Source organism: Acipenser ruthenus, chromosome 15, assembly GCF_902713425.1.
Source record: "Acipenser ruthenus chromosome 15, fAciRut3.2 maternal haplotype, whole genome shotgun sequence".
Classification (NCBI taxonomy): Eukaryota; Metazoa; Chordata; class Actinopteri; order Acipenseriformes; family Acipenseridae; genus Acipenser; species Acipenser ruthenus.
The window spans coordinates 8,020,573-8,048,468 of record NC_081203.1 but is presented as its reverse complement, the minus strand read 5'-3'; the positions used below and the strand labels follow the sequence as shown (position 1 = coordinate 8,048,468).

Genomic DNA, 27,896 nt, shown 5'->3' with positions numbered 1-27,896 from the left:
ATACAGTATGCGATATTGTCTGTGATGCCTGACTTATGGAACAATCTGTATTACTTACTTCCCTTATAAAAGTTTACCACTGTATTTTTTACCATGTTTTTACTGTGCATTTACCATAGTTTACACTGGTTTACCATGTTTATTAATATGCTTTACCAAACCTTGATATTCTTTACAATGCTTACCTATGCTTTATTACACTTTGCTATGCTTTTACTAGAGTACACTTTTATAAGGGTTATTTAAAGTAATAGAGCATGTGAAATGATATGAAAGTACCAGGTATGTTTAAAATAATATCCATTTCTTTTTTTATTCCGTTCTCTTTTTTTTTGCCAGGCTTCCAGGATTGATGACCAGCGCTGTTCCCCACCTGATCCAGGACCCAGAGCCCCCACTGTCCCGGATGAAGATTTCTTCAGCCTGATCCAGCGGGTCCAGGCCAAGCGACTGGATGAGCAGCGAGTCCACCTTTCTTCAGACGACCAGGATGAGACCCAAGAGCAGCCCCCATCTCCTCCGTCACCTCCACCCAGCTAAGACTGCCCCAGGACTAACACCCTCTAATCCTGCTGGAGCCCCACAGGAGTTAAACTGAGGACTTCCCCATCCAGCTACAGTCACTACAGCCCCATAACTACGTGGACTAGATCTACTTCTGGAAAACCAGCATTAGCACCAGCACGATGGAATTACACTGACTGGATCTACTGCCAGACATATACATTTCATTCAGATAGAGCCACGTTGACCTCTGTGTATGAATGCCTGCTTGGGGCTGTCTGTTGTAGAAATGATATGGGAGTCAAGTTTGATCTCCAAGATGGGCTGGAAGAGCTACAGGATGAATGTTCATGTTAGCTTAGTTTGAAAATGTCACAACCAAGATAACCCTGCTGGACATTCCAGTAACTGCTGGTTGCTGCTTGTGGCCACCAAAGGTTGGGTACTGGAACACATATTTACTGGTTCCTTGGTGATTGCTGAGGGCAGGGTTGAAGCAGCAAGGTTTACTGTAGACAACTATCAGTTGACTGTATAATTTTACTGTGAAAGCACTTTTAATTTCACTTGCTTTTCTTAAATCAGTATACCAGCCTAATTGCATGAAGATTTAAAACTACCAGCTCAGCAGGTGAAATGGGTTTATAATCCATCACAAAAGTAAGAGGTATTCTAAGCTGTCTAGATGGGAAACATCTTCCTACAGACCACAGTATGTTAATTAGGAACTCAGTGGAAAGAATGTTCATTTTCAAATAAATTACAGAACTTAGTATTCATTTAAAGAAGAAATATACATGAAGATATATTCCAGTCTTCAAACATAGAAGTATTTTAAGGAAATAAGCACACCTTCTTCTCCCCAGAGCTAGCCTTAGTGCCTTCCAGGTTTTTTTTTTTTTTTTACCCAACCACATCGAGTCTTAAGAAATAAGACAAAGTCCTGAGCCCAAAGGACTTAAAGCATTTATGCTCAGAATCTATATCCTAGACATCTAATTCTGATGTGGGCTACAACAATACCTGTAAACCTTCAGTGTTAGCCTTTACTATACATGTGTATGGTACTAATTACATGGCCAGGAGAATCTGGAAGGCTTCTTGATTCTCAGATGGGAACCTTTTTCAGAAATCTAAAACACTGTACAGGACTAATTAAATATCTAAATAAACAGTCGACACTTGTAGTCATTTCAAATGGCATGTGAAAATGTACGATAAAACACTGGGCCAAATTGGGTTTCATGGTAAGCATATATAATTTATTAGAAGTACAACATTTAAAAAAACATGCATTTCCCTATGAAGAAACGGATGAGAAAAAGGAACAAATAGAGTAAGTATGAGCAATAAGATGCAGCACCATTTACATTTACAATGCCAACCGTTTTATACGCATAGCTAGATGCAGTCTTGCTTCACTAACCTTAATTCCTAATTGTATATTTCAATGTTTAAGACATTTTACTCAATAATGAAAACATATGGAAATAACCTTTTCAATAATGTTCCCCAATGCAGTTATGCAGATGACGTGTTCTACGTTTGTGTAGCCCAATCCGAACAATCCTTCCATGAAGTCTCTCCTGAGTTTAGATTTCCTATTAATAGAGCACCGACAGCCTATGATAGAATACAAAGAATGTGTTTAATTGAAGTAGCCTCAAAAAATCACCAAATGCCATTTTAAAAGATTGAAAATGAAAAGTGAAAGTCATTCATGTGTAACCTTGTACCAGGGGTACAAACAGGAGCCTCGCGCATCCCTTTAGAGCCAGGAGCAGGCTGCACAGAGCAGAAGCCTCACGCATCCCTTTAGAGCCAGGAGCAGGCTGCACAGACCAGGGGTCTCATGCATCCTTTAGAGCCAGGAGCAGGCTGCACAGACCAGGGGCCTCATGCATCCTTTAGAGCCAGGAGCAGGCTGCACAGACCAGGGGCCTCATGCATCCTTTAGAGCCAGGAGCAGGCTGCACAGAGCAGAAGCCTCACGCATCCTTTAGAGCCAGGAGCAGGCTGCACAGACCAGGGGTCTCATGCATCCTTTAGAGCCAGGAGCAGGCTGCACAGACCAGGGGCCTCATGCATCCTTTAGAGCCAGGAGCAGGCTGCACAGACCAGGGGCCTCATGCATCCTTTAGAGCCAGGAGCAGGCTGCACAGAGCAGAAGCCTCACGCATCCTTTAGAGCCAGGAGCAGGCTGCACAGAGCAGAAGCCTCACGCATCCCTTTAGAGCCAGGAGCAGGCTGCACAGACCAGGGGCCTCATCAGCTCCTAAGCAGCACCTCCAGTACAAGCAGTGAGAATGCACGTTCAGTCTTAAAGTAGTTCCGATCAGCGTTCCCTCTAAGCTTTTTACATACTGAGAAACTTGCTGTTTTGACTGAGAAAGGGTAAAGTATCAGTGAGAACCATCGGCCACGCATTAACCCTTTTAATATATTTTTGTTGCATTATACAATTTTGAAACAATATTTCAAGTATACAAGTATTTCAGTAATTTTACAATTTACTTTAAATTTAAACAACAGCTCTGCTTCTGAATCATTCTCTGATTATATATATATATATATATATAGATAGATAGATATTATACACATTGCTGTGCAAAAGACTTAGACATTTTGCATTTTTCTACTCTGATTCATTATGAGCATCAACAATTTACTCAAAGCCTCCACTCCAGTCCAAAGCACCTTTTGACCATTGTTCTATAGTCCAACTTCTGTGTTCTTGTGCAGCATATTTTAGTCTTGTTCCCCTTTCTTAACAGAGGTATTCTTACTGCAACACATCCTTTAAGTCCTGATTTCATGAGTGACCTTTGTACTGTTGATTTGATGGACAATGACACCTGTGCCTTCTGCCAGTTCTGTTGTCAATTCAATGCTTGTCTTCTTTCTATTCCTAAAGGATATTATCATCCTTGTTAGCCAGCTTTCTGGGTCTTCCAGTCCTGGGTTTGTCAACTACAAATTATGTTTCTCTGTACTTGTTGATTATGCTTCAGAGACCATGCCTTGAAAATCGAGTGATTCGAACTATTTCACTCAATGTTTTTCCTTCTTTATGCAAGTCAAGGTTGTTATAGTAGTAGAAAACACTAGTGGAGGCTTTGAGTAAATTGTTGATGCTCACAATGCATCAGTGTAGAAAAATTCAACATGTCTAAGACTTTTGCACAGAAGTGTATATTTACCTTTATGAAGCATGTCTGAGATTCTAGGCAGCCTTGTCAGTTGTTATCATAGATATAGACTGCATGGCCTGAATAAAATAGTTTTATACTATTGTATAAAACACTGGTGTCTGCACTGCCTTCAATTGTAACTATCTTTAGGGCTACTAATTTTTGCATTCTTCGGAATACCAAATTCCGTTTTTCAAAAATGGCCAAATCAATTTTTTCCCCACTTTTTATTTTTATTAATAATTAAATGACATTTGAACATAAATATAATGTTGTTAGTTAAAATAATTAATACATATTACCACTTTTTTTTCATTCAGACTTGTTGCTGTAATAGTAAGTAAAGCACCTGAAGACACTTCAAACCTGTCATAAAGACCTGTTTATCTTATTGCTGGCATTACAATAACAACAAAAATATGAAACAGTTTAGTATCAGTCCAGCAATGTCATGCAAGATTAATCCTATGTACAGGACTCCACATTAAGTTTAGCGTTTTACTGGTATTACAATAACCAGGATAAAATATGAAACACTTTGATAAAAAGGCGTGTTGACTGAGTCGTTGCTACACAGGTTCACTGCTGTGTATCACCCGATTGTAATTTAAATAGCTCCCCTTTCAATGTAAACACATCATTAATCCTCCCAGTTGTTCCTTAGCTAATTCTGCCTTGTTATTTGCACAATTTAACAAGATGTGTGTCTCCAGACAGACTGTCTGTGAAACAAAGAGTGTGTCAATTTCCTTTAAGGAATGTATAGCTAAAAAAAAATAGCTTGAGCTAATTTCTTCATCGCCAGAAAACATAATTCAATTAAGAAACAGCCATGGTTTAACCTTGCTAATTATAGCTTTATTAAAAGGCAGGTAGCATGGAAGGAAATTAACGAAACAATAATGCACTAATGTGACGTGCATTTTTACAGAGGGAAATCAGAGAATCCGCTGCAAGACAGACGTGAATGTGTTTACGTTATGCTTTGCAAGAATTCTCTCAAAGGTTTACCTCGAGATGCTGGCGTCTCGATTGAGGTTGATATTTATGATAAAAACTTGCAAAAGTTAGTAAACCGAGTGCGGAGGTTGTTGCCAGTTATTGCAAAAAATGTGCGCATTTTAGCCTTAGAGGGAATGCTGGTTCCGATTGAGGGGTGGAGACACCCAGGGCCTGAGCAGACAGTTCCATTTAAAGGCGTTTACTTGACTATAGCATCTAATAAACTAATTTGTGGCTGAAGCTAGCCATGTGGGTTTGTATTAAAAGGTACGCATTTTACTTTACTGCCATATGTATATAATGCTTTGTATTTATGTTCAGTTCAGCAACAAACTGGGCTATGTTCTGTAAAGCCTAGCTCTAGTGGAGATGAAGATCTGTCCACTGTTTGACTTCCTCCACTGCTTTTAATAAAACAGTCAACTCACTTGTGCTATTGTTGGTTTCTTTGGGGTTTTAGTGTGGGGGGCAGATGCATATCATCTGTGTCTAGATTTGTAATCAAACAGAGGAGCAATCTCATTGGCTGACAAGTGTTCTAGCCTGTGCAGAAGTCACCACCATACCAGCACAGCTTGAAACTTTTAGAACCACTCTACCTGATTTACTTGACAAGCAATTCAATTCAACCATTTTGCTATTTTATAATGCAATACCACTTTCCAGGATGTTCAGATATGGTCAAAAATCCACAGACTTGGTTTAGCCTCGTGTCAAACAACACCCCTAGGCGAGCATATCTGAACACCCTAAGCGACCCTAAGCCGATACAATTTTAATAAACGGTTAATTGAAACCCTAACAAATATTTTACATACCGATCTATCTCCATCAACTAACCAAAGCAATGCAATTCCAGCTTTTTTTTTGGTATTACAGTATTAAATATGTTACTGCAATGTAGATCATACAATTAACATTAGATCTATAATTAGGGCTGTAAATCTACGTTTAATTTATAACAAGCAGCACCAAAAGCACGACTTGAGAGGAATGAAGACTTTATTAGCAGAGGTAGAAACATCCAAAGTAATACCAGCTCTGCTGTAGTTTTGTGTTTATCTATAGCGGGTTTTTATATATATATATACATTTTACATTATTTATATTTACATGACATAATGATTTCTGTTAAATCCCAGTGAAGAAGCAAAATGATCAATCTGTCCCTCAGGCAACGGCTTTCTCTCGAGTGGAAGACAGTGAAGACGTTGCGCGAGGACAGAAACGCTGCTCTAAGTTAAGACCCCCCAGAAAATCGTTCTGTGAAACAGACTTAAGACTCGGTCATAATAAAGTCAGCAAAAGCAACTTAAGCCCGTTTGTTGGTCTTAGACTTAAGTCAGCTTTGTGAATATGACCCCAGGTCTCTGTCCTGATGAAGGCGAGGCTGGAGCTTGATCTACCAAGGCAGTGAGGTCCAGCTCTTGAACCTCAGCTGCAATTAAAGAACACTTTATTGAATTGTCTGTTACTGTAACATTCAATAACAATATCCTGATTTAAGCTAATCCTTTATTTTTGAGTGATTGCTATGTAGTTGCTCTCTTGTTTCGAAACCTGTCGAAATGGTTTTGGAAGTCTTTATACCTGAGGCTTTAGCAACCCCTAGTGCAGTGATACTCAACTCTGGCCCTCAAGATCCAATCCAGTCCAGGCTTTTACTCCAAGCCGGTTCTAATGTAGTTAATTGAAGCTGTTAAGAGGCAATTAACTAATTTAGGACCTGCTTGGAATAAAGACCAGGACTGGAGTGGATCTTGAGGGCCAGAGTACCACTGCCCTAGTACAGGGGTAGGTAACCCTGGTCCTGGCGTGCCTCAATCCTGCAGGTATCTCTTAATCATCAATTGCTAAATACCTGGAACACATGGAAATTCTAACCAATTAAGCCAATCATTAAATCATTTAATTTATTAAGGGGCTTGGGTAAAACAAAAACCAGAAGTATCTGTGGCACTCCAGGACCAGGGTTGCCTCCCCCTGCCCAAGTGGATGTCCCTGCAGGTTTTTATTCCAACTGCACCCCAAATTACTTTATTGGACCTTATTAGGTGCTTAATTGGTCCAATTAACTAATTTAGGGGATGGTTAGAACAAAAACCAGGAGGGACATGACCTGAGCTGTGCACCACTGCACTACAACCTTAACTTGACATTCTGGTTATGAGAAAGGATTTCTAGTTTGTTTGCTTCTGAAATGTCTCTTGTGAGTTTTGTATCACTGCCAGGTTCCTCTCACGGAAATAAAAAGCTTTGATACATTAGCTTTCGCTTGCAACTGCCACATAGTTTCCAAAACACACACGTCCATATCATTTGTAATGGTTAAGCGTCAGGGCATAGAGGGCAGATCCAAGCCGAATGCAGCAATGAAAAAAGAAGCTCAGCCTTATTTAGGTTCACTGTCATGTAGAGATGCATTTGTACTCCTCAACAACCATTTAAGACTTGCAAGTTTTCATGTTTGCATGTGTTTGATTCATGTATGATTTGTAATATCCCTGATATCACAGGGAGTCTTCAGTGTGTGTGTGTGTGTGTGTGTCTGCGCGCTTCTCTCAACCAATATAGAGCACAGAGCACACCACATAGACTGACACTCGATACTTAAGTAATATGACCCAAATACTTTTTTGAAGGGAACAGAAACTCCCATTATGAATTGGGAATGAAGCAATACACTACTACTGTACACAATGAAAAGTAGAAAGAAACTATACCGAGGGTTACTCAGGTACATCAAGGCTAGCCATTTCACTCCAGGTTTAAAAGGTACTATTTAATTGATAAAAGGTAAATCCCTTTATCAGAGATACACCATTTAGAATATGGTTGGAGAAAAGAACTGCCCACTCTTGTAATACAGGAACTGTTATTCACAATTTGTTTAACATCTCTAATCGAAGAATATAACCATTTTAAAATATCTTTAAAAACACAAATGTTTACAATGTACACAGCAATATGTAGGACATTATAGACCAGACGGACACATTTTTCCAGTGTTGATTTTAAATTCACTTTCTTTTTTAAATGAGCAGAATGTTTTGAAGCAGGTTCGTCCAAAGAGGTGCCCATTATTTCATTTTTTTGTTTGATGTGATACAGTATACAATGGTCCAGTGGTGTAGTCGAGGGTATACACAGGTAAACAGAGTTTACCCACTTTGAATTTGGGCAATATAGCATTTATCCACTTCTCATATAAGGGATACCGTTTACTCACTTCTACTATCCTGTAATGTGCAAATCCTGGATTAAAGACAAGATATTTTAACAGTGAGTGTGTGTTGTGTTGTGTTGCTGACAGCTGAGAGCTCTGTCAGAACTGTGGCACAAGCAGGGGGGGGGCGTGGCCACTGGCCTGCGTGTCCATTTGAGTGTGTGCGAGTGTTCTGCACTGCAGTTTTAAAGTGGTTTGTAAAAGGTGCTGGTGTGCACACAAAAAAATATTAGGTGGGTGGCCGGATTATGTGTTGTTTTTAAATGCCATCTACAATGGGGGACTCTGGTTGGCTGAGGGCTAATAACAATGCATCTGTTCATGTTTATCTGTTCAATATATCTGTTCAAATCCATCAAACAGCGGTTTACCCACTTTTTTATTTACCACTACACCACTGCAATGGTTTGAAAGGTAAGAGATGCAAAAAACACAGACAGCAGGGAGCTAGACTGCGAGAAAGGAAATCCCAGGGCACTAGGACCTGGAGGACCTTGTTTACTCTATTGGAATGCAGGCTGGTTGGGAGAAAAATACCTGTGCTGAATTACCTGACAAACCTCTCAGGCAGGAAAGGCAAGAAGCATCTGCGATGTACTGAATCAATACAGGGACCCTGTCTGCTCAGCTGCAGCAATTACATCAGGGAAGATACTTCAGTCCAAGTAACAAGACACAACTGTGTTTACCAGCTCAAACACAATGTAAGTACCAAATCACTTGTTAATTGAAAATGTTCTCATGCATAGAAAACAGGGAACAGGTACATATTTTAAACAAACTTAACACATTTATAATAATAAATAGGTAGATGTTATTGTCATTTGCAAACGTGTTATATGCTCCCCGTTTAACTTAAATACTGTTTGGTTAAGCAGGTGATACATGTATCACCGAAGTGAGGTAATTACACCTGCGTGGTAAATGCTATCCTTCAGGTGGTACAGCCAAAATCTATCTATTTTTATCAGTAATAATTGGGCTGTCAATTAATCGCAGTTAACTTCTGCGATTAAAGCAGTACTGTAAAGCCATAAATAACTGTGAGACTTTTATTATGCGTGTTTCGCGTCTGAAAAAAAGCAAACATTTTTGGCACAAATATCAAATTCCACTAACAATACATATTTCGTATTGCAAGTGTATTTATATATTGCAACAGGTCGCCAACATTTCTGAAGCAAGATAAGTTTTATGGTATGCTTCGCCAGATCTTTAGGTCGCAAATATTTAAAGCTTTACATACTTATCTATTTCTTTGGCAGAGATTTGTTATTTTTAAATTTACAGCATTGGAATACAGAGCTCAATGAAACTTGCTCAAAGTACCCCGTTGTAACGCTCTCTCCCCCTCGTCCCAAGACACCACCAAACTCCCCACAGTTCAGCAGCCACGTCACAGTGCGCAGGTAAAGCTACAGTTGCATTACGCAGTACAAAACAGTCCCAACTAATCATTTTTGCTGTATTAATTCTACACTAATAACATTTATAAAATAATCAGAGAAGTGCAAATACTGTAATCTAGCCAAAACAATAGAAAATGCATTACAATAGTATCAGTAATATAACAAACTTCAATGAGATATGAAATAATTGTATCAATATGCGATTAAAACAAAGATTAACTGAGATTATATATTTTTTTAATCTCAAAATTAATCGCGATATATTTTGTAATCGCTCGACAGCCTAGTAATAATTAACAAAAACGTTTCTGTAATTTAAAATTAACACCCCAAACGTGCAATGTACTCGAAATCGCCTTATTAAGAACCGTGATGTTTCACCCCACAATCACATTTATAACCACTACTATGCAGTTATTAAACATACATATTAAATAATAACCTACTTTACCTGGTGTTTAAATCCATCCTCCTGTTTTTCATTGCAAACTTGTCGAGTATTATAGTTCTCGAGTCAGGACCGGCCCTAGGGGGTGACGATTTCCCCCCCACCTATCCCAAATAAAAAAAAAAAAAAAACATCCCCACACATTACATCAATCAAACGGTAGGCTAGTGCTCACCTTCAGTAATCAAGTAGGCAAGGCATACTGCATGTGTGCTGTCACTTAAGCGAAATAAAAACTGTCTGCAAACGTTATCCTTTTTATATAAATCTAAAATTATATTTGACCGCCGATCTACTTATCAAATCCACGTGTAACATTTCACATATCGATACTGCACATTCAGCTGCAGTTTTGAGTGCTCTTTAATTTTTGCTGTAAATTACCTGTAAAACAACATGCCCAACAAAACATCACGAGTTTTTTTTTCTTCTAAATATTCTAGCCAATAAGCAGCTATATTTTATACAAGATTTAACATTTAGCTAAATATTTAACTGGCCAGCTAAATCTGGAGTCTGTATGCAAATGAGCTCCGCCCTTGTGCTTTCACACAATTTGATTGGCTCTTGTTACGCTAATTGGTAAATATGCCTTTGCAAATCAGTGTCAGGCTGTTGGGGAACAGGTGATGTGAGTATAAAAAGTCACATGATAGTGGAATTCTATAGTTTTATGTCTCAGATTGGCTATCCAATGTGTCAATCATTTTGGGGCTGTGTAACACATTGCAAAATGATGAGGCAGGGGTGGGGCTTTGCTCCAAACAGATATGCTAAGGTTTGACTGTGGCGCTAAACTGTAAAATTGCACTAGTGTTTAGGAATCCAGGATAAATTCCATTCTGAAGGCATTTAGCCCGTGACCGGGACTTGAGTTTTACATTTAGGGACTGTCCCGTCCAGTTAGGTGGTCACCCTAGGTGGGGTGGGTTAGGGGGGTCAAACACTTCCTAACCTCCAGTCGGTCTAGTTTTATTCATCTGTCTCAATACTTTGGATGGGATTGTAAACATATAAATAAATGTCAATATGGCTGTGAACAATCATATTGTTTAAAACAACAACAACAACAAACAACCCTCAATACACAATATATCTTTGAACCTTATGAAAGGCTTCGCAAGGTTTAAGGGAGCCCTGTTCAAATACTCCTGCTGTGTGTCGTGTTTGTGAGACACTGTGTCAGGTAAAAGACACATTCAAAATTCTGTGCATTTTAGGCAATGTATTGCGTGCCTGCCACTTATTTGCTTTGTGAAATGTAGAATTATATGTCTTGTCAGACATGCTTGAGAAGGAAGTAAGTTGAATTTGAGAAATAGTTTCTATTTGGGTTGGATAATTGATTTTCATGAACCTTGTATCTATCCCTACTAAAAGAAACAATTACATTAATAAGGTCCAATATATCCATGTCTAAAGGACCCCTTTTTGAATGTTGCTCTATGACGCTGTGAAAGCAGCTGTGTTAATCATCAGTCACTAATTGTACTAATATTTTTCTTCAAATGTAATTCCTTTGGTTACACATGTTAATTGTTTTTGGTTGTTTATCATTAGTGCTAATCAAGGTGTGTGAAAGCAGCCATTTAATAAAGAACTGTTCCACTTGAAATAAGTATGAAATAACTACTACCTTGTTGAAACATTACAATTCTGTTCTAAACAGAGTAATCAATGTTGACAGGTTTCTCAGACTCTGATTACCACTAAACTCAAGCTTACTTTTAGATAGCCCAAGATTAGTGCTAATTAGGGTTTGTGAACCCAGCCTTAAAAAATGTTGAGCAGGGGCTCAGATCGCTGGTTCCTGATTTATTAAGTATTCCATCCACACTACCTAAATACACTACCATGTGATTGCCATTGACAATATTGTTTTGAAACCATGATGATTGCGCATTATATAGGTAATGTGAATTTGGTATTGGTTACCTGTCTCAGTGACAGTCCCATTATTATTTAGGCAGTGTAATTAGGATAGAAGTAGTAACTGCCTCCTGCCCTCTCCTCCCCACCCCACCTGAAATCCAGCTCATGTTCCAGAATGTTATCAAATGTGTTCTCCTTGTAGAATTCCACCCTGACTACTCTGGAAGCCTGGGGGTCTCTGACCAGACAAAGCAAGTTTTGGAGGTCCTGGAGAAATGGCCATTGTTTCAAGTGAGACAGGTATGTTTTCTAAGCTGGGTGAAGATGAAATGACCTATCCACACACACCTACAGGGTGAACATTCAAATGTATTTATTTAACCAGGGTAGAACCCTTGAGATGTACAGTACATCACATATCCTTACAACGTTTTACACTTTTTAAAGACTGTTTCAAAGCTCTTTTTATAAATGTCTGCTCTAGTGCCACTGATAGTGCAAGGATTATTGGCCACATTATCAAACAGGTAACACAGCAATAATGATCTATGATGTAGTACAGAACAGAAAAGCCAGAGCACTTGTAGTTTATTTATTTATTTATTTTGAATGGCTCTTCCTGCAGTAATTTACAGGTCAGATCTCAAACCCCAGTGCATAGAGAGGCCATTTTGAAAAGAGCTTTCAAACCGACTTTAAAAAGTTGTCAGAATATTAACAATGAATAGAAAAATTACAGGTAAGTTATTTTAAACAGTTGTAACAACACGTGGGGACATGTAACGCTATATTTTTCAGTACCCCGCTACTTAATCTTTAAGTGCAGTTCAGCCTTCTCTGTTTGAAACCTTCTAGGCCATATTCGGATTAAAACCCATAGTAATTATTAGATAATTAAACAGACTTTTATTATATTGGCTTAAATATGTTCCTAAACGCAGACATTATGCTGGGAAATGATACCGTTAAGACACATCTCATTCTCTGCCTGGTCTGAGGCACCTGTTAATTATGATGCCAGTAAGGGTCCATTAACAGCACAATACAGATTTATGAATCGGACGAATACTATTCTAATGAGAATATTGGTCTCTAAGGGCATGTTATTCTAACGTTGTGATGTTTTTTGAAGGTAAATGACGCTTATGCATTACCTGATGAAATACTGTCCTCTTTAAAACATACAATGTTGATTCAAGTAAAATGTATGTAGATGAATGCAGTTAAACCCTGCTGTTGGTGTAGACGTTTTACCTTTGTGTAAGAAACTTCACAAAGTCTTTTACTTTAAGTGTGTTTCAGGAGAGTTGTTTTTATACAAGCAGAAATCTTCATAGTATTACAGCACGTTGAGCATAACATACTGGATAAAACTCCACAGTACAGAGGATTACAAAAGAGTTTCTAATTACTGTATACTGGAAGCACAGCAAACATTTATTAACATTCAATAGCACAACCACCCCAGACTTGCCCAATAACAGCAAACACATTTGTATTGCCCTATAATATCCTTTTAAACCAGTTCTAACTGAACCAGTTTTGAACATAGCTTTGTTATCTTTATGGCATCTCACACAAACGTATGCACTAACTTCAACTGTGAGTGGAAACTTACCAAATATACATACCAAATTCACCAACAGTTAGTGACCTAATGTTAGCTCAATTTATGAACACTATGTCAATGCATTCAGTGCTGTTCACTCTGCTTGCCTTTTCTACAAAGGTAAACCTTTTAGGAAGTCCATAGACAAATGTGTAGTGAGACAAACTTGTACTATGGAAATGGAGACTTTTCTTTCCATTACCCTGATGAAGACACAAGCCAAACGTATTTGTATACCTCAGCTGTTTTCAATGACTGGATGCTTTTTAAAGTTATGACTGAATTGCTGTTGCTCCTCTACAGAAACAGGGAAGGAAGACAATGTGTCTGAAGACAGTGATGCAGACACTCAGGGTGAGGTCCCAAAAACAGACCCAGTGGCAGGGGAGAGAGAAGAGACGGCAGCCCAAGAGCCAGACCTAGAGGACTCCGACTTCCTCCCTTCTGTCTGCCTGGCCTCCCTCCTCCTGCTCATCTTCATTCTGGTTTCCTGTTTACTCATCCTCAAAGAGCCTGTGGCCCACCGGCCAGCACATCCCCGCCCCCGGCCAGCCTTTGTTGAAGGTCACCTGGACCGGCTGCGGTTCCTCTTCCCTGGCCAGAGGGAGGCACTGTGGAGAGCCCTGAGCAGTGTGACCAGAGGGCGGCCCCTGAGGGGAAGCCTGGTCCTGCTGGGCTGGGAGGAGTCTAGAAACACTCTGCTGCGCTTCTCCAGGAACTTGGTGTCAGTGCTCTCGGGCTGCAGTAGGCCTGAGCCACACAGCAAAACTGTGCACCACAGAGACTTCTCTGTAGAGCACAGACTCTATCCTGTATCCCGCTTCGCTATAGTTTCCATTGTCATGGAGATGAGGGAGAATGTGGTGGGCGGGGTCATTGTAGAGCTGCAGCATAGAAAGGGGGGCGGGGCAGTGGGAATAGAAACCACCACAGCGTTGCTACCGGAGCACCTGGGCAGTAGAGAGGAGGAGGAGTTCATGGAAGTAGGTGTCGCCATTGCAGTCGAGCTCCTGATAAACCTCAATAGTACCCAGCAGGCCTCGCTAGGGGGAGTAGATATGACCATCCTAGTGGTGGAGCCAGAGGGGCTCTACATCAGTGGCTTTGTTTGTTAGGTCCTTAATGAAGGTGCAGTCATCAGGAGCCTGTTTATTCCAGGACAGTTTTCTTAATTAAGAAGACTACCTCCTGAACACCCACATAGTTAATCAGGGTTTTTTTTATTTTTTATATAAAGAACAGGATGTCCTTACGGCTATCTTTTAAAATATTGAAGACGGGATGTCACATTAGGAATGCCAAATAGTATACATAGCTGGTGAGTGAGGAACACATGTTCTCAATTTGCTTCATAGCATATCATTGTTTTGATAAACATTTGACACAATTCAGTTTCTCAATGGAACCTTTTCTTTTAGAAATTGAATTTTTGTGTAAGAATGCAATAAAATGTTACTCATTTTCAGTTCTAGATTTCACAATTACAGTATCAGGATTCAATTGAGGCTTGTTCTATGTGTACGTGTATATAAAAGGTTTGAATATACAAATAGATTTTATGATGGTGTTGTCCTTATTTTTTTACAATAAAATTTGAGAGTATGTTTTGTTTGTTTCAGATGTTTTAATATTGTCAACAGATGGTCCAGTATCTTTCTTTTATGTGGGGGTGGTTCAATTAACGCAACTTTCATTGTTAAACATGGCTTCTCCAGATACAGTATCATTGGATTAAGACATGTCATTCCTTTAAGAGGCAGTCAGTTTAGTTCCACATCAGGTTTCTGCATTTGCAAACCATGATCTTGATATACAGTACTATGATGTCTGGTGACACATGTTAGTAGCATCACTTGATGCAGGGACTGGAACAAGCTCTGCAGTTGTGAAGGAAGTATGTGTCTTTTGCTGATGTCAGTATTATTAACTCAGCCACTAGGAGGAGATCCATTACAAAGTACAGACAGACACCTCCATATATTCCCGATTACATGTAGCTCATTTTAGTCTATTTTTCCATGATAATGATAGCTCCAATTATGTACATGCCAGGGATACATTTTACTGACACTGTATAATAGCATATTACTTATGAATGGGGTAAAAAGAGATTTTAAAAAAGGTACCAGATATACTCGGCTTGATCATCTCTCAAGTCAATATTTTTTTTTTATTTTAACATAAGAAATCATTCACATTTTTCTAATTTCCAAGGTGTTCTTGGACATTGACTTTGCCATTCTAAACATCTATTCTTTCACACATCAGACATTGATAAGTATAAGATGTGTGTAGATAGCAGCAGAACAGGTTTCACATTGTCCTGTTCTATTTAAGAAGCTGTTGATGCTAGTCTGATTAAGTGTTTGGACATGGTTTCGCATCAGTGATGGGCTGGCAGCGTTCCACCACTGCTTTCAGCTCCCCTATCTGCACACCATCATACTTGCCTACAACTGTGGTCCAGTGAGTATCCCCATTAATGTATGTGCGGCTCAGTCGTGCTGTGAAGGGAATATCTGCGGTCATCTTTTTAGCTTCCATTTTCACTGTGCAAGAGTGATTGGGTGGTATGTCTATTTCAAGGGAGACTGAGTGACCTATGGATTCTACTATAGAAGTGCCTTCAGAAAAGTGAAAAGTTTTCTCCTTTGTGAACCCCACAGATGTGCTACCAATAATGGGTACTGCTGTACTGATACTGGATGTTGAGCTATTCATAGTTGAGCGGCCTATATCCCAGTTAGTCTTGACTTCAGTGTTTTTCTCTAAGCTGACTGTCTTTTTCACAGTTTGACATTCGTTGTTGGAGACGGAGGACAATCTTAATGTTTCAGGAGGGTGGTGGAACAGCTCTATCTGGTCTATTCCATACTCAACATGGGATATATGCTGGCTGTAGGATTCTCTATTGATGGAAAGAACTTGGTATTTCTTGTACCAGTACTCGTCACCTTCCCATGGCAGGAAGAAAGCTTCATGCTGAGTGACTACCTTTCCTAAACCATACTTATTCTTTCCTACATAGATACCAACCCCTGAACAGGTTTTGATGGCATTTGTTGGAACAGAACCATATGATCCATCAATCCACTCTACAAATTCAAAGTGGTCCTGATTGACCAGTAGCTCAAAATTAGGGGCATAATACTCTTTATCAGCATATGGATACCGACAGTATGGGCCTTTACTTGGGTTGTAAAAGCCAGCTTCACAGTTGAATTTACAGACATAGTCTAACCGTTCAGCATACCCGTTCCAGATTGACATTGCTCCATTAGGCATTGTCCCGTTCCAACTAACCCATTTCAGATTAATGTTGTCACCGAATATAGAATGAGACTTCTCCCCACTCTGATGCAAAAGCTTGTCTGGGTTCTCTTCATGTTCTACTGCAGAGCTGAACACAAGTGGTGGAATGATTTCTTCAAGATTGGGATTGAGAGTCCGCTCTAAGAAAAGAAACAAATAATTGTGCTTTTTAATCATGCTTTTTTGGTGAAAAGATTATTGCAATAGCTTATTGGGTTTAAACCCTAAGCAGCTCTTTGTTAAAACAGTTTTAACCATTCCGGCACTTGTCCAGATATTTTTTCAGATCCAGTTTTAAATTGTTTAATTGAACTAATTTTAACCGCTATCTCCATCCAGGTTGTAAAGCAGTTTAATATGTAATTCTACCTAATTAGCTTGGAGTGGAATAGGCTTCTTGACCAGACTGCACCCAGCTTCCTCCAGACCCTCATCTCTCCCTACACCCCCACTCGACCTCTACGCTTCTCCTGCACTAGAAGACTGGCTGTACCTCCTCTACAATCCCCTGCCTCCAGAGCCTGCTCCTTGTCCACCCTCGACCCGCAGTGGTGGAATGACCTTCCTACAGATGTCAGGATTGCCCAGTCCCTGACCACCTTCCGGCACCTCCTCAAGACTCACCTCTTCAGACAGCACCTGTAGAACTCCTCTTTTCCCTCTGGACACTTTATCACTCTTCCTTAATGTGCTTTACTTCCACTTATCTGCTCCCTATTTTACTGCATTTAATCCTGTACTTTAGAGTACTGTAATTTGTCAAGTGTTATTTAATCTGTAGTATTTAGTATTTAATTATATCCTGATGTAACTATCACTGATACTGTTATCTGCTCGTATTGTTATTGAATCGTATTTTGTCATATACTTGTACTTGCTAGAACTGAACTAATTGTATTTTATCTTGCTCTTAATTGTATTCATATTTGTACTGTGATTCTTAAAATGTATTTTGTTTACGACTGGAAGTCGCCCTGGGCGTCTGCTAAGAAATAAATAATAATAATAATAATAATTGATGTTTATACTGCCATATCTTAAATCAATCATAAAATTAACAGTAGAAAGAAACTTGGCTAGGTTCAATAAAAAATATACTGCACCCGCATTTTACATTCTATGTCAACATTCAGTACTTTATATGTGTTTCAGAATGCTAGTTTCTAGCATGTGAGTGCTCTGGGTGAAATGAAATGTATTTTAAGTGGATTTTACATCACTCAAAGTGAATTACCATTAATTGTTACACAGTTGTTAGATGAGGGCAAGTTACGAAAAGGCAGCTTTTTTTGTGAATTGAACATACTTTTAACAGGCTTTGTTTTTATACCTGACAACAAAAACAAGTTAAAGGGAATTAACCAGGGTATCTGCACACCCTTAACATATATCTAAAGAGAGCATTAGACACAGAGACACATTGGCTGCAGTTGCTACAGTGATAGCAATGAGCAATGTTAAATAAAGAATCACAATTTACCTGCCGAATCAGTTTTTGCTGTCTTCTCAACAATTTCCTTCAGGCTTTTTGGTGGAATGGAGGATGGATGGACACATTTTAAGCTTAGTTGCAAGAGGATCAGGACAACCACCAGTGTTGACTTCATCTAGAAATAGTTGAATTATGCAGAGGATCATCAGATTAAAAGCCTGGTTAAACGGACTATCCTCATTAGACCAAATCGTTTTCAAACTTGTTTTTTCCAGCCCAAGAATACTCCAATTGCTATCCCCACTTACTGTCATTATGGTGATAATCTGACTTTGGGGACATTTTTAAAGGTTATTAGATTACATGATAATATTTTCTAATTAAACTGGAAACTGTTAATGCTTGAAATAGAACATGGAAAACAGAACTGGTCAGAAAACTACCGGTATAGATTAAAAACGACAGTCTGAAGAACAGAAGTGAATTGCTTGTTTTCTCAATTTTCCTCAAATGCTTTATTTGAATTGATGTTACTCTTATAAAAGTTTCCCAGAATAAAAAAAGCCTAGCAAAGTGTAATAAAATGTAGTGAAAGCATTGTAAAGAGATGGTGCATTATAAAGTATGGTGCATTGTAAAGCCCAGAGAGCTATGGTAAAGCATAATTAAAAACATAGCAAAGTGTGATAAAGTCAGGTAAATTCATAATCAAATAATAGGAAAAGCATGGGGAAGGTGGGTAAATACATAGAAAAATAAGAAAAGCATGGGGAAGGTGGGTAAATACATAGTAAAATAGGAAAAGCATGGGGAAGGTGGGTAAATACATAGTCAAATAATAGGAAAAGCATGGGGAAGGTGGGTAAATACATAGTAAAATAGGAAAAGCATGGGGAAGGTGCTAAATTACTGTGAAAATTCACCACTTCCTGATAGTTATCCCTGCATATACTAGATTATTTAAACAAAGCAGAACTATAGCAGACATCTGTCTTTCTTTAAGGGAGCATTTTGCTGTCTTCCTGAGAACATGTGAAATCTGCCAGCCTTAAATTACAGAATACCAAAATTGATTAGATGTTTTTTATAATAAGTAGAAACCGTGTTAGAAAAACCCTTAAATAAATCACAACAAAATAGTACACCTTTATGTTTAGGTAATCTAATACCTACATTATTTTAAAGTTTAAATAAGAAATGTTTTGATCAGATGTATAACAGATAGTAATACAGGGTACTCTACCTTCCACTGCTCCACTACGAGTGTAAAGACTGCAAATCTCTAAAGGTTTATATAGCCACTGTTTATTGCCACTCATAAATAATATGACGCACTCATGTAGATTTTACTGCAGGCAAATCTCTATGTCTTAATAGCTGATTCTATTTGAACAAACCTTTGTGATATTGTGACAGAGAGCAAATCAGCAATCGACCTGTGAGGGCACTGTACAACAGGAACTGTGTGCCTCGTACTGAATGGTTGGGCAGTTCATTCTGGGGGCAGTCGGAAGCCGGCCATTCAGGAAGGGGGCAGCGTCACGGTACCAGGAGTCATCGCCCTAGTACGGTGAGCGAAGTTTCAGAATTGGAGGAGATGTGATTTAACTAGCTATCGGAGGGGGCGTGGTGGAGGGTACTTTTGGGGGACGTGACGGCATAATCGGTTCCTTTGTTGTGGTTAATGAGAGGAAACAAGGACAGTGGAAACGTAAGTGGAGTGTTTTGTTTATTTGTAACCTGTTGGTATTTGTCTTCGTCAGACGGCTAATACGAAGCCAGGAGCGAACCCACATTACCTGTACCCCTGAGCACTGTAAACCATACATTGTGTGTGAAGAAATTAATGTCCAATACCATGTAATTTGTAATCCAAAAAGGTCAGTTTTATTTTATCACCGCCTTATACCAGCAACAGCGGGTTTCAGTCCTAAACAAAAAGTTAAACAAATAATAGTAACACTGTCCAATCCACAAGTGCACAGAAAAGTCCTCCAGGAAAGGTGAGGTTACTGTGGTGCTGTGCAGAGGTAGTGATGCTTCCAGGATCTGTGCTGGCTCCGTGGCTGCAGCTCTCAAGCTGCTGCTTCTTCTGCAAAACAATAACAGAACAACAGCGCTCCAGCGAGTTAGTATTTTAGCGTAAGGGGCCGTACTCGCATAGCTGCATCCGCTTTGTACTGCTACACTCCTCCCTGTGATCAGCATGACGTCACGCTCTATCCAATAGTTGCATGCCCCACAGCTGATCACAATAGATTTGTTTAGCAGTCTTGCAACTACGCCCTTTCTCAAAGATGGCCAACTTCCGGTTCCGTCCTACTGTCGAGTCGGCCCATCTTTAGGAAAGCTCACCACTAACCTTACTTAGCGCCCTTCCTGGTTCGGAATTAGATTTGCAGCTCAGGATCCTTCTCTCCTCATCACATATCTCACCCCTCAGAGTGGTGCTGAAGGAACACTCAGCTAACCCTAACTCCCCAACTGGTCCCCACACCCAAGAAAAAAAAACGGTGTTTCGGTGCTCTTTACTGCACGATGCTTCATCTGGAAGTTAAAGGGTTCCAGTGCCAGATACCACCGAGTTATCCGGGCATTCGTGTCCCTCGTCATATTTAACCACTTTAAATGGCTGTGGTCCGTAACAAGAAGGAGGGAATGTCCCAACAGGTAATAGCGTAGCGCGTACGTAGCCCTGTGGCAAGGATGTCTTGTGGTGACGTCAGACCTGGAAATGCAGGACACAGTATTGAGAGTGCATGCGGTGGTGCATGGATGTATTTCAAATAAAATGATTTAACAAAACAAAACACTGAACAAAAAAAAACAGACAATAAACAAACACTAAAGCAAACAAGGGTCATGCTGGGAGTAGCAATTGTCATTTTTACTTTCTTTTTATTTTCTCTTTCACTCACATCTCGTTCTTCCTCCCTGAACACCCAACCTCGTTCAGCCAAAGCTGCAGGTTGTTATACATGTGACCGTCTCCAGTTAGCAATAAATTAATCAATCTGGAGACGGTCACATTCTGCACAGGTTTAGCTGGATGGGACATTTTAACCCCATCCATGCTGCAAAACAACAATAATAAACATCATGTTTTTTACACACTAAACAATACATTTTACATAATAATAATAATGCAAACTAATACAAAATAAACAAAATACACACAGGGGCGGGGGTGTACCCCATCACAAGCCCATTTGATGGCCAAACTCTCTTTCTCAATTACAGAGTAATTCCTTTCCCTGGTAGCCATTTTCTTGCTCAGTTACACAATGGGATGTTCTGCTAACAAGGGATATAGTGAGCCAACCACATGATCTCAGCCTGTAAAGGCTTTGGGAACCAATCATTGTTTTACAGGCTGTCCTGTGCCCGGGGCTTGGGATACCCTGTATCAGAAGTGGCCAAACTGTGGCTCTTGGGCAGTTCAAGTGATGCACACACTTTGCACCTCGAATGAACTGAAGAAAGAATAATAAACAAAAACATAAAGAGAGAAAGTACAACTAAACACAACAAGTTTATTATTATTGTTCTCTATTTATTCGTGTTAATTCTTCTCTCCTGTTTCTTTGAGCCTGCATGTTCACTGCAAGGATATCTGTTGACTTTCGACACTATTATTATTATTATTATTTATTTCTTAGCAGACGCCCTTATCCAGGGCGACTTACAATTGTTACAAGATGTCACATTATACATTATTTCACATTATACAGATATCACATTATTTTTACATACAATTAACTGTTTATACAGTTGGGTTTTTACTGGAGCAATCTAGGTAAAGTACCTTGCTCAAGGGTACAACAGCAGTGTCCCCCACTGGGGATTGAACCCACAACCCTCCGGTCAAGAGTCCACAGCCCTAACCACTACTCCACACTGCTAGCTGGCGCATGCATATTTCGATCACAGAGTGAAAGACGGATGTGCAGTCAAGTACATTTCATAATTTTTAATTAAGTATATGAGGTTTTAAACCAGACTGGGAGAAAGAGTTTGCTTTCACTGAAAACAGTGGTAAACCTGTGTCACATCTGCAACAAATCGCTTACACACTGTAATCTGTACAAGGCAAGCAACCTCAAACGTCATTATAAAAATCACAGCACATTTTCATCTGAATAACCTCCTGGATCAGACTTAAGGCAGATGCTGCTTTTGGCATTCAGTACAGAAGCTGATTTAATGACTCAAGCAAGTTTTGTATGACAAGCATGGAATATTGCTCATGGCAAATGTCAGATGAATTAATCTTTTTATAAAACTGGAGTGTTGGCGAGTGACAGAGAGCGAATTAATCCGAGTCAACAATCTCCCTCCTGACCTGTGAGGGCATGGTATAACAAGAACAGTGTGCCCCAGATTGGATGGTTTGACAGTTCATTCCAGGATCAGTCGGAAGTTGGCCATCCAAAAATGGGGCGAAGCCACAATACTAGAACTCAGAGCCTTACTGCGGTAGGCGATGTGTCAGTCATGGATTGGAGGAGACGTGATTGCACTCGCTACCACAGGGGGCATGACTGAAGGTATATCAAGGGATGTGGCTGAGCGATCTGTTTCTTTGTTATGGTTGTGAAAGACCTATTATTATTATTATTATTATTATTTATTTCTTAGCAGACGCCCTTATCCAGGGCGACTTACAATCGTAAGCAAAAACATTTCAAGCGTTACAATACAAGTAATACAATAAGAGCAAGAAATACAATAACTTTTGTTCAAGTAAAGTACAAGTTTGACAAACCACAATTCAATAATACAGCAGGTAATAGTGATAGTTACATCAGGATATGATTAAATAGTGATAGTTACATCAGGATGTGATTAAATACAAAGTACTACAGGTTAAAAACTTGGCAGATTACAGTATTCTGAAGTACAGGATCAAATGCAGTAAAATAGGGGCTGATAAGAGCAAAATAAAGCACATTTACATGAAGGGTGATAGTGTCCCAGGATACAAACAGAGGAGTTCTACAGGTGCTCTTTGAAGAGGTGAGTCTTAAGGAGGCGCCGGAATGTGGTCAGGGACTGGGCAGTCCTGACATCTGTAGGAAGGTCATTCCACCACTGCGGAGCAAGGGTGGAGAAGGAGCGGGCTTTGGAGGCAGGGGAGCGTAGCGGTGGTAGAGCTAGTCTTCTAGTGCAGGCGGAGCGGAGAGGTCGAGTGGGGGTGTAGGGAGAGATGAGGGTCTGGAGGTAGCTGGGTGCAGACTGGTCAAGGCATCTGTAGGCTAGTACAAGAGTCTTGAACTGGATGCGAGCGGACAGTAAAGGCCGAAAGTAACCATAAGTTTTTGTCATATCTGTCTGTCTATCAAATGTCACCCTTCTCATTTATAGAAGACTAAATCTGGGAGCTGTTGCTATTCAGCCAGCATCAATCCAGGATGGCACTGCACTACTGTTTCACTGTTACTGTATAAATCACCACTTACACAAGGAGCACTCACTATTGGGATTCATGTCCGTGTCTGTGTACAGTATGTGTTATTATTATTTCGGGACTGAACCCTGTGGTTTTGACTGGCTTTACACATTGCTGTGTATAGGCAGTCTTATTATTTAAAGCAACAAATAAAGCTTAGTTTTCACCATTGGAACTGTTGTTGGACTATTGTTATTGAGCATTGCATCACCTCTACACCTGTGCACTACAAATCACTTTGCCACATGGTGCTATACTAGAGAATGTATGTTTAAATGTTGTATTGCAGGTCTAAAATTAATACATACAGTATAAACAGAAATAATGGAAATAATGGAAGAGATAACGAGGCGAGACTCTGAAAGCATAGAACTTAATGCAGGAGAGAGTACATTTGAACATGTCTTGTAAAATTCAATGGGAAACCCATCTGGACCAGGGGATTTACCACTTTTAATTGATGAAATTGCATGTGTAATCTTGTCTATTGTGAAGACCTCCTCTAAATGGTCTTTAAAAGATGGATCAAAAGGAGGAAATTCTAGGTTTTGGAAAAAGGAGTTATTAACTTCCTGCTGATCAACAGTAATTGTACCTGATGATAACCAAACCTGTGAGATAAGACTAGAGGCCTCTGACTGACAAATCTGATGAGCAAGGAGTCTACTGTCCTTATTTCCATATTCATAGACAGTATATCGTGCTTTAAACAGTAATTGTTCAGCCTGTTTTGTTGAAAGAAGGTCAAACTCAGTCTGCAATGGCAAACGCTGCTTAAAAAGATCTGAGGATGGGGAGTTAGCGTTTTGCAGGTCTAATTTTGAAATTAGATCAGTCAGTTCAAAGAGTCTCTTAGAGAGATGTCTGTTTAGTTTAGCTGTATACAAAATTATCTGGCCACGTATGTACACCTTCAGTGTTTCCCAAAGCGTAGAGTACGAGATTCCTGGAGTGGTGTTAGTGAAGAAATAAACTCGATAAAATCTAGATCTGAAAGTAAAAGTGGACTAAATCTCCATTGGCTGTGGATGGAGGATTGTTGAGGCAAGTTAAGTTCTAGGACTAATGGAGAGTGATCAGAAATAGCAATGCCATGATAAGGACAGGCACGTACATAAGGGAAAAGCTTATTATCTAAAAAAAATGATCTATACAAGAATACGTTTTGAAAAGATCATGGGAAAAGAAAGAATAATGTCAAGCTGTAGGGTTGAGGAAACACCAGGGGTCAGATATTGCATATTTTTTAAGAAAGACTGAATAAGCATTGCACATTTGGAAGGACCTACAACTTTTAGAGAGGAGTGATCTAAGGAGGGTGACAAAGTACAATTAAAGTCTCTTCCCAAAATGAGGAGATGTGAGTTAAGATCAGGTAAAATAGATAGAAAACTGGAGATAAATTGCATATCGTCCCAGTTAGGGACATAAAGTTGGCCAAGACCAGCGGTGTGTTAAACATCCTACCTGTTACTATAATATAGCGACCTTTAGGGTCTGCTACTACCTGGGAAGCAACAAAAGGAGTGGACTTGTGTATAAGGATTGCTGCACCTCTGCTTCTGTTATGAAAGTTAGAGTGAAATAACTGGCCAACCCAATCCCTTCGCATCCGGAAATGGTCAGAAGATCTAAGAATCTGCTGAAATTCTTTACTCTAACTTTCCGAACAAAGACAAAATACTGGAAGAGATCAGCCTCTTGCAACTATCAGACACAACAGCTACAAGGCGATGCAAGACTCTTGGTTCTGATGTATTTGATCAGCTGATAACTGACTTGAACGAGGCGCCTTGCTTCAGTATAGCACTGGATGAAACAACCAATATCAAAAATATTGATAGTTGTATGGGTGGTTTTCGAAAACAGTCAGATAGTGTGTTTCGAGAGGAGATGCTCTGTTTACTGCCTCTTGAAGGTCACACTCAGGGACGAGACATATGTGAGAAGCTGACAGATTTCTTTGATCTCATGATGTACAGTGTGAGAAGCTTGTCTCAGTTTGTACAGACGGATCACCTTCAATGATTGGATGTGAAAATGGTGTCGTGTCACTGCTCAGAAGTGCCAAAGGTGTTGGAAAATGTGTTTCCATACCATTGCATAATTCACCAGGAGGTTCTGGTTGCAAAGATAAAAGAAGGGGAACTGTCTCAGGTCATGGATCTTGTTGTAAAAACAGTAAACTACCTGCGTGCACGAGCCTTAAACCACAGCCTCTTTGGCGAGTTTCTCAGTCACTACGATGTGGAGTATAAGGACATCATTCTGCACAGTAAAATTCATTGGTTGTCTCGTGGACATGTACTTGAGCGTTTTTTGTCTTTGCTTCCAGTAATCTGGCAATTTCTCATTGAGCAAGGCAAAAATGAAGCACGGTTTTCTGACCCTGACTGGATATTAAAACTTGCCTTTCTCACAGATATGATTAGAAATTTAAACACCCTGAATCTCTCCCTGCAACGCAAATGTAAGATGGCGAGTAACATTCTTCTGTGCATTCCTTCCCAAGCAAAGTTCTGATCAACAACTTGAAAAGCACAGAGTTCACACATCATTTCCCAAAACTTGCGTGCATCACCACTGACAGACCTGAGCTGATGGATCACTACAGACCTGATATATTTGTGACCTACATAAATCAACTGAGGGAGAGCCTTGAGGCACGATTTAGTGACTTTTGCAATAGGAAGGTGTTCAATTTTTTGCAAAACCCTTTTGTCATACCTGTGAGAGCCACCTCTACTGAACTCACATAAATGAGGACTGAAACTGCCAAGTCCGACTGAACTTTTGGAACTTCAAGCTGACTTTTGATATGCAAGCAATACTTTCAACATGTTTCGTGACTGAATTCTGGTTTAAAGTACCCCAAGAAAAATATTCCACATTGGTATCCTGTGCACATATGTGTGCAAAGCTAGCTGTTTGGCAATGAACTCAATGGAGATGAAGCAGCGTAACAGACTGCGACACGACCTGCCTGCAGCATTGCCTGCGCGCTGCAACCATATCCTACGAGCCACCTTATCAGAACATTACAAGCAAGTTCACTCGTTTCCGAAGTTCCAACGAATACGGGTAAATTAAAAATGTATTCCGTTTTTAATGTTTTGGGGTTAGGGGGTTATAATATTTATATGTGGTGTTAGGGGGTTATAATATTTATATGTGGTCCGCCAACAATCGCAGAGTTACTTATGTGGCCCGCCACAATATTTTAGTGGGGAACACTGCCCTAGAGTATAATACATGCAATAAACTTTCACCACAATTGGACAATTGATTTTCAAGATATGCAACACTGACATGTATTAGTTAAAGAGCATAAAATTGACTACTTTGAAAATAACTTGTAGTAAACCCTTTTGACATAATCAAAGCCAATATCTTATCACTTAGTCCAAGGTTACAAATTTGTAACTACCTTTGGTAATTTGATCAATATTGCACCAAGCAGAGTTTTTATTTATTTATTTATTTATTTATTTATTTATTTTTTACAGCCAATACATGTGCAACATTATTGTCCACTGTGAACTGCTGTGTCAGTATAATAGCAATTGTTATAATACAATTCTGATTAATGTAAAGCTAAAAAGGTTGCTTTTCTTCATAGTTTGATGTCAATTTGGATACAAGAGCACTAGGATTTAAAAGGGAAATGTGGCTTGCAAGTCTTAAATGGTATGTCTCGTTCAATTTGTTGTTAATTGAATTCTGCTTCTCTGATTGACAGCTCTATGTTTTCTATCTTGACACATCCATTGTATTTCTATTGTATTGCTACAGCATTTTGCATTCAATGTGAGAGCCCAGGTGCACAACATGTCGGGCCCTGCAACATAGCTGCCAAAAAGACAAAAACAGATCTAGATATGTCCAAGAGCATCTGAACTTGTTGTGTATACTTGACAAGATTAACGTCTGCTCAAGATTCAACCCTCAAAACTTGGATGATTATGTGTTAATGGACAATACAACTTGGTAACTGACAACAAAATCCTCTACAGCCAATAAAAAGCATTGGTCAACACGCCAAACATGAAAGATTTTGATGAGGACAAAAAACGAACTCCAGGTGGATGTCGGCCCTGTAGGTCTTGCAGCTATCCATGTACAGAAGGATCAGAACAAGCAAAAGAGACATGTTGTATCACACTGAAGTCAGCCTTGACACCACTGGAACCTAGCACTTTAACATTTACAGTATGTGTAAGGATGGCCATTAACCGTCCATAAACTGCTAATCACCATCTATGGTGATCTAATGTCAAAATCACCAGCATGGATTGAAAGGACAATAAGACTATGCGCCACAGCTCAAAGAAAATATTTCAGAAGAATATATTAAGTAAATCATGTCAGTTTTGCATATCTTGAGAATCGATTGTCCAATTGTGGTGAATGCTTATTGCATGTATTACACTCTAGGGGTTAAT

At 39.5% G+C, this 27,896-nt stretch overlaps 3 protein-coding genes across 6 annotated transcripts in view; 2 read left to right on the top strand and 1 right to left on the bottom strand.

Annotated features, from left to right (window-relative positions):
• Positions 1-5,124, top strand: part of LOC117397001 (G-protein-signaling modulator 1) — a 65,067-nt gene extending 59,943 nt beyond the window's left edge. For all 4 annotated transcript variants that reach the window (XM_034909212.2, XM_058987107.1, XM_058987106.1 and 1 more), the window contains one exon: positions 340-5,124. In XM_034909212.2, coding sequence (XP_034765103.2) covers positions 340-540 — 201 coding nt within the window. In that variant the 3' untranslated portion in view covers positions 541-5,124. The remainder of the gene's footprint in view (positions 1-339) is intronic.
• Positions 5,125-8,451: 3,327 nt separating this feature from the next.
• LOC117421816 (uncharacterized) lies at positions 8,452-14,865 on the top strand. Its single transcript, XM_034036199.3, has 3 exons — positions 8,452-8,627; positions 11,855-11,952; positions 13,565-14,865. Exons 2-3 carry the CDS (start codon positions 11,928-11,930, stop codon positions 14,374-14,376), a joined length of 837 nt encoding a protein of 278 aa, XP_033892090.3. The 5' UTR covers positions 8,452-8,627; positions 11,855-11,927; the 3' UTR covers positions 14,377-14,865.
• On the bottom strand, positions 14,866-18,180 carry LOC117422504 (natterin-3-like). Its single transcript, XM_034037622.3, has 2 exons — positions 18,054-18,180; positions 14,866-16,713 (listed from the first exon to the last, which is right to left on the bottom strand). Exons 1-2 carry the CDS (start codon positions 18,178-18,180, stop codon positions 15,620-15,622), a joined length of 1,221 nt encoding a protein of 406 aa, XP_033893513.3. The 3' UTR covers positions 14,866-15,619.
• Positions 18,181-27,896: the final 9,716 nt, after the last annotated feature.